Genomic DNA, 14,200 nt, shown 5'->3' with positions numbered 1-14,200 from the left:
ACCCAGCTGGAAATGCACTAGAAACACTTAAAGGCAGGAAAAGGAGAGATTCTGATATCCGCTCTCTGCTCCTATGCTTCAAAGCCTATGTCCATTGTGTTACTGGATAATTGTGAATACTTATTGGGAATCTGGTGAGCTATTCAAATATCTTGTCAATCTCAGTGTGGGGACATGTATGGGCAAAAGTGATAGTTCAGGTTTTCAGGATAAGACAGACAAAAACATGCTGTCTGCACATGGTTGAAGTCAAATGTTTTCAAATTGAGTAAGATTTCATCCCTTATGTCCAGTGCTACTAGACCTGCAGCTACCAACCAAGAAACAGGAGGTCCTGAAGAGATGACTACCTGGAAAGTTAATGAGTCCAAGTCAGTGGGACCAAGTACTGGCACAAGTTGCCCAGTGAGACTATGGAATCTCCATCCTTGGAGAGGTTCAAAAGCTGCCTGGGCATAATCCAGGACAGGCTGATCTAGGTGGCACTGCTTGAATAGAAAGATTGGATGAGAGGACCTCCAAAGGTCCATTGAACCTCAACCATTCAGTGACTCTATGATATTCATGAGTCTTCTCTCTCCAGGTTATGGCCATGGTTGCACATTCATCAGGTCCACATCCTTTTGTCACATATCTAAGAAGCAGAGTATCATTGGGTAGTGTAAAATTTTTCACTGTTCATCAGTAGTCTGGAGATTTAAATTGTAACTGTGATTCTATATGATGTGCAACTTGTTGATATTTTCAACCAAACTGAAAAATTAAAGAGTATTTTAATTCATGTTTTCCCCCATTATTTTCAGCTGTTATGTTGGATAATAATGGCTTGGCTTATGTTTGTGACATTAATTTTTAGGGAGTTATCCTCACTGTGGTAAACTGACATATCGATAACATGGTAATACAAAAAGTGCTTTTTCCGAGTTGACATTTTGTCTCTGGTTGGTTTCTGTATTAGCTGGCATGTAGGGAAGGAAAGAAATTCACCTTGTTTCTTAGTACAGGTGCTTCAAAAAAAAAGCACTGTTGATTTATGCCATACATTCAGGTAGGTTTTTCAGCGTGCAGCATTCAGATAGAATTTCATTACCTTTGAGACAGAGTGAAATAGGGTTATTTGTCCATAAAGTGTGCTGTGAGATTGATTCATTGTGTTATTTTTTTCCAGAATTTCAGATTTTTTTTTTTCCCTCAAACATATATGTATATATGATGGTCATGTTTCACAGGCTCAGCTAGTTAGTTATAGATAGTGAATTAAAGCTAGAAGTGGATTGAATGATTATTCCTTATGTTTAGTAACAGAATTGATTTATGCTGCACTTAGATTTTTCAGTGTGATCCAGTGTAACACCACATAATCCCGTGGAACTAATAACCACAAAAATAGGAAGATGTCACACTGAAGATAGGAAGCAGAAAAAACAGGTTGATGGCAGAGGAGTGCTCATGGAGACTAGCTGCAACAGGCTGGCTGTGCTTTTCTGGCTGCAGCTTTTATCATCAAGCTGGAAAGTGCAAATTAAAGGAATATATTAGGAGCTCATAAAGACCTCAGCCTGTCACTATTAGTGTATGGCTGCCTTTCATTCTCCCAAATACAATGTTCCTGCATATGTCTGTGCATGTCTCCAGCTCAATACTCTGCTCTTCTTTCAGTTACTTTCATCTGCTGTGGTTGGATTCAAAGTAACTGCTGATCAGCATGTTGTCTCGGTGCAAGGCAAGGTCTATCTTCCACTGAGATCTCAATCAAGCTTCCAGCCAGTGATGTGCTTAACTGCTGCGTGCAAGCGGGTACTGATGTCTGATAGTAAGCATTTGCTGCTAATCAGCTGCTGCAAAATGCAGCCAGGGTTGGGTATAGCAGGGGCTGCATAGTATGTGGAACTGTTGCCACTGTAGTTTACAGCAGCTGATCAGAGGTCTTGGAGATAAATTATTTTCTCCTGGGAGAAGACAGAGATGGATCTAGTTAGCTGCCTGGCGGTAGCTGTGTTTTGAAACATTGATTACCTGTGGTTTCCAGGGGTGACCTCCTAGTTCCAGCGTAAATGGAGCAGCAGTGGTGTGATCTGGAGCTGAAAGCAGGTAGAGAAATTAATGGTTTAAAGGATTCTGAGTGAGCTGTAAACAATGAGCTTGATCAGGTGCAGTGAGCACCAGACACCAAGTGATTTCTGCTCACCTACCAGCTTTTGTTCAACAAGATAGGAATAGGGACGTCACTTTGATATAATGTTCTTTGCTCATTTCACAGGCTTTCTATCCTTGCCTTCAGAAATTGCCAGGCTGACTGTTGCACTAGACTCTCTTGTATGAAGAAGCTAGGCAGCTCTTCTCACCTACCAAGTGTGGCAGGATGTATCTGGTGGTGTGGCCATCTGTTATTTGGGCTGGCCAGGAGACACAGAAAAGCCAAGTTGAACTGAGGTATAGTGAAAGGTCTGGATAGCAAATAAGTGAAAATTACTTGCAGCCTTTTATTTCAATTTTGGTCTTATGGGGTAAGGTCTAACAGAATTAACTTTAACACCTCTGGCAGACAAGCTTTATGATATCCAAAATTGACATTGTGATTGGAAGAATGTTTTTCTCTCAAAGCTGGAAACTGTTAAGGGATTTGGAAGAGTAATTCAGGCTGTTACCTGTGCTTTGTTCTGCAGATGCCCTTTTGCAAAACTGTAAATCTTAACCTGCCCAAAGGAGCTCTTTAAAAGATGTTATTAGCTTGGCTCAAGTCAAACAGTTTGACATTCTTTGAACCAGAAGTATTATTGTGAGGTTGATGGTCTGGATTCCTGAACTTGAGCTGAGAACTTGAAATTAATCTCTGCCGGAAGCATGCACGGTTTGTTTTCAAATGCTTTGCAAATGAATATTTTATTAGGTAGCTGTGGCCAAGTGCTGCAGGATGGCCTGTGCTGCACTGAATAGCAAAGCAGCTTTAGCTGTGTTGGCAGAGCCCTCTGGTGGGAACACAGCCTGTGTCAGCAGCAGCTGGTCCTGCGGGCAGTGCCACCCACCTCTCCCAAATGCCCTCAGCCTGCCCTCACTTGGCTCAGTGGCAATGCACCAGCTGTTTGCTTGAGTGGCCAAAGGGTTCTCCTTCATCCCCTTGCTAGCCAGGAGACCAGAGCCCTGTGGAGCATGCTCAGCCTTTTTTCGCAAACCTGATGGTGTGCTGTAAATGCCTGTACAATTTTAGGTGTTGCTTTGCAAAGTATGGTAGCTCTTTGAGAGTAATGAACTTAGCTAATTACAAGCTAATATTTTCCTAATCCATGTCACATTGTGGGAGAACTATTGTGAATTTCAAGATTTGCTTGTAGGAATTTCAGTGATATCTGAAAATACACTTTTTTTAAAGTGTCATTTAGTAAAAGAAACTGATATACTTAGACACGCAGTGGGACACTTCTAAATCAAGAGCTACAGCTTTCCAATTCTGTTGGTCAGTAATGCTCTTGCTTATCAAGGTTCTTGAGGAAAAGGCTTCTGAGTTTTAAAGTACTAACTTAACAAGAAGGAAAAATGTTCTTACACTTGTCTAACCTAATAGTATTCAAAAGCCTGATTTGGACTGCTAGAAGTACTGCCAAACCGGAATGTGCAAACAGGTCTTTTAATCTGATTAGGTCCCTAAAGTGTTGATATAATGCAGGCCAATAACTCTCCTGCAGGAGATCCAGCTGTTTGAGATTGTTACACAAGTAATGCAGTAGTAATAAATTGTCTTTTTTTTTTTTTCCTTCTCACATGCTGGTCAGAGCTTTTCACTCACCATTGATTTGAAACACAGCTGCGCCCAGTATTTTATCTTCATTAAAATAAAAAAGAGGAACATGTACAATAGCTTGAAAAGGCAATTGCCTGCAGTAGACAGGAAAACTGTCGCCTCTGATGAAGTTGGAGAGTGGCATCAAGACAAAGGCAATCATATTTTTGTGTCATCTTGCTTGTTTAATGATCAAGATTTCATTAAGGCAGATGTATGAATTCTTTCAAAAAATAAATTAACCATCATGACCCATATTTGAAAGGCCAATTTCAGTTCTTCACCTTTATGTTGAGCTCATCTGCTCCAATACTGGAGCTCTGCAACACAGAACCACTCAGATGAGAGAACTGTCATGCGAGAAGCAGTTGCATAGTGGAACTTCTTGCTGCAGCTTGTTGTCAGTTCCCAAAGTTGAGTGTGTTTCAGAAAGCAATTGAACATACTTGTGGAAGGAAAATTCACCAGTACAATGAGATGCTGATAGTGCCTTTGTCTGAGAACTGAGCTACATCCAGGGAGATGGAGTGGAAGGTTTTGTGGCTGTGTGTAGTCACCCTCTTCCTTCTTACCTTTGGTGAAGGCAGGATGCTGAACTCAACTAAGGAATCCTCCTTAAGGCCCTGGATGGAGAGTACTGGCTTTGTTGTGGTTCTTATGCCCTTCTGCTGATAACTAGAGTAGGGGTGATGGGGATGGATGAGTGCTCTAAACTCTCCACCTGCAGCCTAGAGAAGCTCTTTGTTGAGGGGTATTGTTTCCAGGAGAACTTTACAGTTTGCCTGCATTTATATCTGGCATTTCTCATGGCCCAACAGCTTTCCTCACCTATAATGATAGTAATATGCATAGGAGGCAGCACAAAGAGGTTTGGTTTTGTTGTGGGTTTGGGTTTTTTTTTCTTGTAGGACATCTTCATCTTCCTGTTTTTCCTTATAGCTTTGTCATTAGAGGTTTTAATTCTCTGGCAAGTGATATGTTTTCAAGTTCTGTGTCTTTTGGCTCTTATCATACTCTCTGCTCTGTGACTTTATAAAAATCTGCTAAAAAGCTATTTCTCTAATTTGTGCAATATAAATTCAAGTGAATTTCAATTCAGAATGTTGCCATGGTTCAGTTTAGTAGAATACAGTCTTACTTTCACAGGTCATCTTGTTCCAGTCCCTTTTTCCAGTCCAGACATTTGCATTAGTTTTTAATCCTGCGATGTAGCAACCTCCCTCAGTTGTCTATTGTAACTCAGAAAAAATTCAAGTCTAAATGTTCCTTTAACATTACTTGTGGTTATCTCTAATCTCAGAGTCTTGTAACAAAATCTCTTAGAGAGTTCATGCTCTTTTTGTCTGTGCTTTTTATTTCAACGGTGTATTTTCTTGGAAAGTGGCTGATGATAGAATATCGGGAATTTTTAAAATAATCACTACTATTCTGAATAACTTGGTGGAGTCTAATCTTACTGTTCCAATAGGCAGGTGAGAGCTTTGCAGATGGGTAATTTGTACCTTTTAAAAAGCCGCACTGCTTCTCTTTTGTCTCAGAATTTATTATGCTTCCCAAGTATAATGTGACATACTGAATAGGGCAGGGGGTGGGGACATTGTCTTCAGCTGACATGCTGTTATCAGCGGGACTGTGTTTCTGGACACAAGATTTCACAGTCATTGGTTGTCCGAAGAAAGCCTTTCCATCTGAGGATTGGACAAGAAGATGCGTCAATTTGCTGCCCGTCTCCAAGGTACTGGTGATGCTGCCTCCACAAGCTGGCTAACGTCACAGCTCCATCACCCAGCGGGGTGTGGGCTTTTTTTCTCCTCTTCTCTGTTTTAATTCTGCATTTGCTTCCTACTGCATTTCTTAATCCGTCTTCTGCCAAATGCTAACAGCATGATATTTTGCAATCATTTAGGTGAATACAAGAAGGACGAACTCCTGGAAGCTGCTAGGTGAGTGCTGCTTAGAATATAAAGCATATTTTTGGGGCGGAAGCTGAAGAGGAAAAGGGATTTTTAAAACAGTAATGTTTTGTCATTGCCTTTCCATGAAATGATGCAAACAAACCACTTCGTTAGCATAAATCTCTTTGGACTTTACAGTCTGGTACAAATGGAAAAGCCTGTTTATGTAATTGAAATCCCCCCACTACAGTGGTTATAAGGTTAATTTTGAGTTTTTGCTTTAAGCTGCTTAAATCCTCTTTAACGTTCTGTGACTGTTCTTTTTTAGGGGCAATTTAAACATTGGAATTTTTCTTTTCTTTTGATTTTTACTGCTACCGTAGGATATATTTTGAAATAAGCTTTATCAGAACAGAGCGTAAGGAAGCCTGTACAAAAGGTGTAAAGTTCAGTCATATATTCCAAAGATGCTTTCATCCTTCCTTCTGACAGCACAAGACCATTTTATATAGACTGTTAAACCTTCTAAAAATTTATAGATCTTGGTATGTAGTTGTTGCAAATCTTGTGGGCCATATGCTACGGAAATGTATTTAATTCTGAACACTTAATTCAGCAAATGGCTTTCAGAAGATCTGTAAAATTAGATAAAGGAAATACAGGATGAGATTAAGGAGAGCAATTCAGGGGTATTTTTGCATGATGTTTTGTAATACACTTAACTGCAAATTTAATATTCTTTGCTGATTTTATCCTTGATTTTGAAATGTTCAGAAGATCCTTTAGCCATCTGACATTCTCCCTGGGAGAGAAAAAAATTCAATACACTATACTTTGATATCCAGCTCCTTAAAAAATGGTTTGCAAAGAGCTCTGTCTTTTTTCCTCTCTTTCCATAATCCTCTCCTCTCCATTTACAGGAGTGGTAATGAAGAAAAACTGATGGCTTTATTGACTCCTTTAAATGTGAACTGTCATGCAAGTGATGGGCGTAAGGTAAGTTAGTACGTGTTTTATATTTCTGTTATTCAAGAAAGGCCAATGTAACCATACTGGGAAGCATAAACCAAGAGAGAGTACAAAGGGAAACCCATTATATCTTTTCACTGTAAAATTAAATACTGTTGTGCTTGATGCTGGCAGTTGTGACACACCAAGTCGGCAGCTGTGGATTTTGTGCGTGTCTTTTCTTTTAAATGTCAGACCCTGATGTATATGTAAAGTGAAACCTTAAGACCTTTTATAAGAAAACAAAATGTGCTATTGCAGACGAATAAAATAACTATGGGAGGAAAGTTGTTGTTTGCATTTGAACATTGTTTGGGTGAGGTGGTTGGTATAGGGCTTAGCTCCTAATGCCCTGCCACTTAGACTGACACTTTACTGATGTGCTTAAAACCTTCTGTGTTTTCTCAAATTTGATGTTATTGTTTTAACTTTCCCTGGCAGGAATGTTTAAATGAGTTAAATTAAGGATTAGGCTGAAACTGGAGGAGGGAAGAACATACGGAGTGAGAAGTAGTTCCTATGATTTTTAGATGTTTTAGACATCAAAATCATGGTCTGTCTAGACTGATGGATTTACAAATGTTGGGGAGTTTTGTGTGGGTTGGTTTTGTTTTGTTGTTTTTTTTTACTGTGTACCAGAATGTTCTTAATCTGCACCTCTTATATGTAGTACATGTAGTCTCTCTCACATGTAATAGTACATCTCACTCTCAGAGAGAAAAGCACGGCAGTGTTTTCCTTTACAGTTTTCTTTATTTTTGGTAAATGGATGATCTGCCTCTTGTAGAACAGCCCAGTTTCGCTTAATCAGTGAAGATAGGCCAGTTTATGCTGTCTTTTCATTGAGACATGTTGTGCTGATTATAAAAAAGTGTAGCTCCACTGAGGAAACATTCCTATATTTAATACACATTTTAACATATTTTCTCAATTGTATTGCCTGTGGTACCTACTATGTGAAAGAAAACCCAGCCATTTGTTTTTATTTGTTCACATTTATCATTGAGAGAAAGCTTACGAATCTTTCAGGTTTTTAAAACAATTAATTTTGTACTCTGAGGACAGGCAAATGAACAAGGACTTAATTTATTTCAACTGTGTTGGAATCAATGAAATACTTCAAGATTAAACATACTGCCTAGAGTTCTTAATTTTTTTAAAAAGAGTATATCATTCAAATGAGATTGTATTTAGATATTAATAGTGCACTGTGGTGTTATAATTAAGCATGGTGGTGTACAGCAGTGCATTACTGAGTAATTTAGTCCCTATCAGTATTAATGCCAAAGGCAGAGTTGTGATTTCTGTCAATATGAGGAGGAACAAGTCCTTGTAGATATATTATCTGGAATATTTATCAATCTAAAACAAAGATTATTTTTTTAAATTGTAAAAGCTTTTAACTTTTTTATTAAGCTAGCAGAAAATATTTATGTGCTGTTGTGCTGAATTTGTTTTAAAATCTACGCCTAAAGCTCAGAAAGCATATTGCAGTTAAAGCTAATCAATGCAGACACTCTAATAATTTGTGTGTTTGTTTTTTGGTAAATGCATTGGTTAATAAAACTTTTTAAGATGGTTTACCATTTATAGTAATTAGGTTTTTTTGAATGATATCTACTAGACATATTTTTTCCCTACTGTATGTGTACAGACTGTTCAAGGTGAAGTAGTTCTCTGTAGCAAGTATACTATATGATTGTGGAGTATTTCATTTGTAAGTCAAAGCTTTCAGGTCCTATACTAGCTCAAGATCACCTGGGTTTTTAATCATTCTAAGCTGTGCTGCAAATTAAGTGAACTTTTCAGCCTACAGCACAATATTCTTGTAAATGAAAATCTCCTATGGTGTAGCTACATCCAATTGACCTATGCTGATTTCTGCTAGCTGGTAATGTGTCCATTTTGGAAGTTGTTTTTTGTGTTCCTTGGTGCTTTTTGTAGTTGTTTTTTTTTTTTGCAGGTCTGTTGAGCTTTCAAGGCTCAAGCTTACCTCAGCTGTCAGGGCCTGGTGCAGGCTCTGCAGGGTGGCCTGAGCATCACACATACCCTGCAGTATAGGCACATCTGCAAACTCTTCTTTACACCTTTCTACAGTTTATGCATTCATCTGCTTCATATGTTTCTGAGATGTCCAGTGCTCCTTTGAAAGGGAAACATTTAGCTTTGTAGGTGAGGAAATTTAGTCCCACTACTGAACTGGTGATTATTTTTTTCTGTATAGCAAGTATTTTCATGCTGTGGGATGTGACTTTCCAGAAATTGTCATCTAACACCCATTGCTCCAGAACTGAATAGCAGAATAATCACAGAACCTCAAGGGCTGGAAGGGACCTCAAAAGATCATCTAGTCCCATCTCCCTGCCAGAGCAGGACGACCCAGAGTAGGTCACACAGGAACTCATCCAGGTAGGTTTTGAATGTCCCCAGAGAAGGAGACAACAACCCATCTGGGCAGCCCATTCCAGTGCTTCATCACCCTCACAGTGAAGAAATTCTTCCATGTCTTTTTTTTTGAACCTCTTGTGTTTCAGCTTGTACCCATTGCCCCTTGTCCTATCATTGGCCATCACTGAGAAGAGCCTGTCTCCGTCCTTCTGACACCCACTCTTTACATATTTGTAAACATTAATGAGATCACCCCTCAGTCTCCTCCAAGCTAAAGAGCCCCAGCTCCCTCAGCCTTTCATTATAAGGGAGATGCTCCACTCCCTTTATCATCTTTGTGGCCTTGTGCTGAACTCTCTCCAGTAGCTCCCTGTCCCTCTTGAACTGAGGAGCCTGGACACAATATTCCAGATGTGGTCTCACAAAGGCAGAGTAGAGGAGGAGGAGAACTCCCAGCCTACTGCCCACAGCCCTCCTCATACACCCCAGGATGCCAGTGGCCTTCTTGGCCATGAGGGCACGTTGCTGGCTCATGGCTCATCCTGCTGTCCACCAAGACCTCCAGGTCCCTTTCCCCTGCAAGAGCTCATTCCTCAACATGTGTTGGTACATGGGGTTCTTCTTTCTCAGATGCAAGACTCTACATATGCCCTTGTTGAATTTCATTTGATTACTCCCTGCCCAACTCTTCAGCCTGTCCAGGTCTTGTTGAATGGCAGCACAGCATTCTGGTGTGTCAGCCACTCCCCCCAGTTTAGTATCATCAGCAAACTTGCTGCCAGTGCTCTCTGCTCCCTTATCAAGATCATTAATGAATAGATTGAACAGTACCAGTCCCATCACTGACCCCTGAGGGACTCCACTAGATACAGGCCTCCAACTAGACCCTGTCCCATTGATTACAACTCCCTGCCTTCTTCCCTTCAACCAGCTAACAGTCCACCTCACTACCTGATCATCCAGCCCACACCTTCTCAGTTTTGCTGCCAGGGTGCAGTGGGAGATGGTGTCAAATGCTTTACTGAAATCAAGATAAACCACATCCACTGCACTAACACCATCTATCCACCTGGTTACATCTTCAAAAAAAGCTATCAGTTTGGTCAAACATGATTTTCCTGTGGTAAAACCGTGTTGACTGCTCCCAGTTACCTTCTTGTCCTTTAAATGCCTGGAGACAGCACCCAGGATAAGTTGTTCCATCACTTTTCCAGGGATGGAAGTGAGGCTGACTGATATGTAGTTACCCAGCTCCTCCTTCTTGCCCTTTTTGAAGACTGGAATGACATTTACCTTCCTCCAGTCCTCAGGCACCTCTCCTGTTCCCCATGACTTACTGAAGATGATGGAGAGTGGTTTAGCAATGACTCCCACCAGCTCCCTCAGCACCCACAGGTGCATCGCATCAGGGCCCATAGATTTATGTACATGCAGATTGGGCAACTGATCCTTAACCCCGTCCTCATCAACCAAACAAAACTCCTCCTTTAACCTGATTTCCTCTGGAGTCTGGGGCTCTTGAGAACAGTCTCTAGCAGTATAGAGACAAAGAAGGCGTTCAGTAACTCTGCCTTCTCTATATATCCTCTGTCACCAGGGCACCTGCCTCATTAAACAGTGGGCCTACATTGCCTCTAGTTTTATCTGCAATGTATTTGAAGAAGCCCTTCTTGTTGTCCTTGACATCCCTTGCAAGGTATAATTCTAGTGACACTTTAGCTTTCTTAGTTACCTCCCTACATCCTCTGATGAGAGTCTTATATTCAACTCAAGTGGCCATCTCTTCCTTCCATGTCCTATAGACTCTCTTCTTCCATTTGAGTTTGCCCAACAGTTCCCTATTTAACCATGTGAGTCTCCTGGCTATTGTTAATCACAGTATTGCTCGTTTCATTTCTGTATGCAATTTACCTTTCATCCTAGGGACCTCTTCTGTATCCCATGTACACTAACATCTGGACTTCCTGGATTTCCCAGACTCTACAACTGCTGTAAGGTTGCACTTCATAAAACAGATAAAAAGGATGGAAAACTGATGGTAGCTTGCTGGTTTGAAACCACCTCAGGTTGGAAATAACAAAGATTTACTGCATTCTATGTACTGCTTGCAGCCTTTTTGAAAAGTGCTGATAGTCTCATTCCTACTGGACAGGAATCTGTGCTGCTAAAACAGTTACAGCTGGTGGTGATAAGCATTTCTCTATCCTTTCATTTAGCATAGAGGTCAAAGACTGAATAGAAATGAAAACTGAACTTGCCTTTTCCCCTCCAAGCCACAGTTTAGAGAAATATGTTATGAGCATTATAGAAATATTCATATTGCTGAAGCTCTTCAGCTGTTGCATGACAACAGAATTCATTCTCTGTTGCTACTCTTGCAACAGAGAAGTGAAAATTGAAGGAATGTATGCAAAAGAAAGAACAATTTTAAACATTAGCTAAAGCATTCCTGTGTATCAAGGATCTAGGTAGTTTATGGGAGTTTGTTTTGATGAGCAGAGCAGATCAACAATAATGTCTCAGAGAAACAACTGTTTCATTGAGGTAGGTAGTGGTCGATTGTTTTTTTTTTTAGTATTGGCTTATGTGCCTGTTAAATATATATGAGGACACGAGTAATAGTGTACTGATCTACAAGCACACAAATACTGAGCTATACAGTGCAGAGCTATATGGTACAGTGTATGCAAATGTGTGTTATGCAAGGGTAAAATTTCACAAGACCTGGGTCAACTGTCTTATTTCTTTGCTTTTTAAAAAAGCAACACCTGAGCTTGTAATATAATAGTATTTTTTTCATTCCAATTAGTCTTGCTTTGAGGGGTTTTTTTTAACTGGAAAATCACAGAACTGTTAGGATAAAGTATTGTGTATAACATAAGATTTGTATTTTACATCACTTCTGTTTAGATTGTTTCACAAAATATTTGCTCTGTTAAAACAGAAATGTAGACAAAAATCCTGGCACCTATGTATTCCTAATGGGTCTGGAATTTCACTGAGTCCAGCCTCTGACTGCAAAGCTGTTTGTCTTCATATATTCTGTGGAAGAAGTAATGACTTCTAGTAGACATGCTATAGTATCAAAGTTAACAGATGATACTGAACTTTCATACTATGAAAAAGCCAAGCCACCTTTTCATCTATGTAAATGTATATAGGCTCTGGAGATGTGCTTTAGAGCTCCCATTATTTTCTCTCAATTTTTTTTTTTTGCCTAGGAGTGTCTTTTCCAAGATTCAATTGTGGATGAATAACAGATTCTATCTGCTACTGGAAGTTAAAGCTGCATAATTTTGTCAGAGGAACTGGATTTCTGACTTGTTACACAGTCATAATTTATCTAATCTAGTAGCTAATGGAAAGAGACAGGCTTAAAATACAACATTTCATGGTTGCAGGTTGAATTGAAGCCATCTCTTGGTCTGCTTATTTCCTTTTGAAAACTGTTGTGGACTCTTGAAAGGTGTTTCAGGAAGAAATGTATGTTGCCTCCATTTTAAAAATATAGATGTATTTGAGCTAAGAAGGACGCATTGGTTTTAGCAATTTACATGAGAGTTCTTCTCTACAAGGCAGACTTCCCACATCGCTTTTTGACAGCTTTCCAAAACAAACTACATCCAGCTGACATGGTAGCTATTGGCAATGGGAAGTTGGATTTTTTGTTTTGAAGTTTAATTTTTGTTGGTATATAACATCTTTCTCCTGTACTACATGATGCATGCTCAATCGTGCTAGCACTAAAATACTCGGGTGTCAGTTAAATAAACCTTTTCTTTGTGCAAGGGAACCCAACTCCTCTGGTCAGAAGTTACTCAAAAACCAAATTGTTTTGCTTCTTTTCTAACATTTCATCTCATTCAAAGCAGTGCAAATATCTGAAAATTTTAGCTCTTAGGAGCACAGAACAATTATTTTTCTGTAAAATAAAAGGCATGCTTCGTATCTGGAAAATAGAGCTGTATTTTGTATTTACATCTTTACCATATTTTCATACGGTATGAACCGTATGAAAAACAGAGAATACCATGGCATTATGTAGTCTCAGGTATTTGTTCAGCATGAAGCAGGAATTACTGCAGAAGGAAGCACAGGATGCAATTCCTCCTCAGCTATGTTGTTTTCCTTCCTGCATTTTCCCTTCCTGCCATGTTCCCTAGAAACTAAAAATGTGGAAATTTCTACAAGTGAACCAGGGAGCCTGCAAATAACCCTCCATTCTTTCCTGGTGCAGGACTATCCAGCACTGTGGATGGGACTGTGAACCCATGGAAGAAAAATTTATTTATTTCTTAAAAAAAGCCACATCTAGTATGCACATAGTCCTTTATTTCATTGTAGTCTTCCTTCTTCCAGTGCACCTTTCTTTGTTTATTCCCAGCTTTCAGTCCCTAACAGCCCCCTATACTCGTCCTTAATATGTGGTATTATGCCTCTCCAATGCCTTTGTTGTTATGCCTTTCCAAACCAGATGTAGACATTCTCATTCCAGAATACCAGTAGCAGGCCTTTGCATTAAACTTGTCATAGGAAATGTATGTACCTCTTGGATGTGATTGAGACTGTTTCTTCAGCCCATTCCTTCCTGCCATACAGACATTCAATTTTGTTGTGTGTGGTATCGTCCGGGTTCATGGATGCAGGGTACAGATGTAAGAAATCCAACTCTGAGAAGATCTGCAATGCAGTGCTGAGTACCAGCATCCTTGGCCTGAAGATCTTGCCTAAGATCTTCAGTGTGTGTGTTTTGTGAAGAGGATGGAGGGCCTCTCAGGCTCTGCTGTGTATCAGAGAGATCTCTGATACTAAGTAAGTTGTTGGATGAGGTTGCAGATTCCTTCTCATGTCCTCTGTTTCTTTCTCTCTATTGAGAGATCAACCTTTAAACAAAGGACTGAGAAATAGAAATTGAATTCTAAAAAGTTCAGGTGAGTTATGGCTCTTCTTGGCAGGCAGTCTCCAATTTGCTGTTGGTAAGTGGATTCTGTTCCAGCATCCTGGTTGTTCTCAAACATTTTCATGAAAAATACTGTTGTTAAAAAGAAAACTAGTACAGCTTCCAATTTCTGAGTCTGTATGGAACAATCAATCTATATTTTCACAAGTTTTTTACAGTTATTAAACCCAC

General features: G+C 39.8%; 1 protein-coding gene across 5 annotated transcripts in view; it reads left to right on the top strand.

The window, feature by feature from the left end:
- Positions 1-14,200, top strand: part of TNKS (tankyrase) — a 154,423-nt gene that overhangs the window by 85,420 nt on the left and 54,803 nt on the right. For all 5 annotated transcript variants that reach the window (XM_061994273.1, XM_061994276.1, XM_061994274.1 and 2 more), the window contains 2 exons: positions 5,685-5,721; positions 6,594-6,669. In XM_061994273.1, the coding sequence (XP_061850257.1) occupies positions 5,685-5,721; positions 6,594-6,669 (113 nt within the window). The remainder of the gene's footprint in view (positions 1-5,684; positions 5,722-6,593; positions 6,670-14,200) is intronic.

This window comes from Colius striatus, chromosome 3 (genome assembly GCF_028858725.1).
Source record: "Colius striatus isolate bColStr4 chromosome 3, bColStr4.1.hap1, whole genome shotgun sequence".
Lineage (NCBI taxonomy): Eukaryota > Metazoa > Chordata > Aves > Coliiformes > Coliidae > Colius > Colius striatus.
This window is presented reverse-complemented; position numbering and strand designations above follow the sequence as displayed.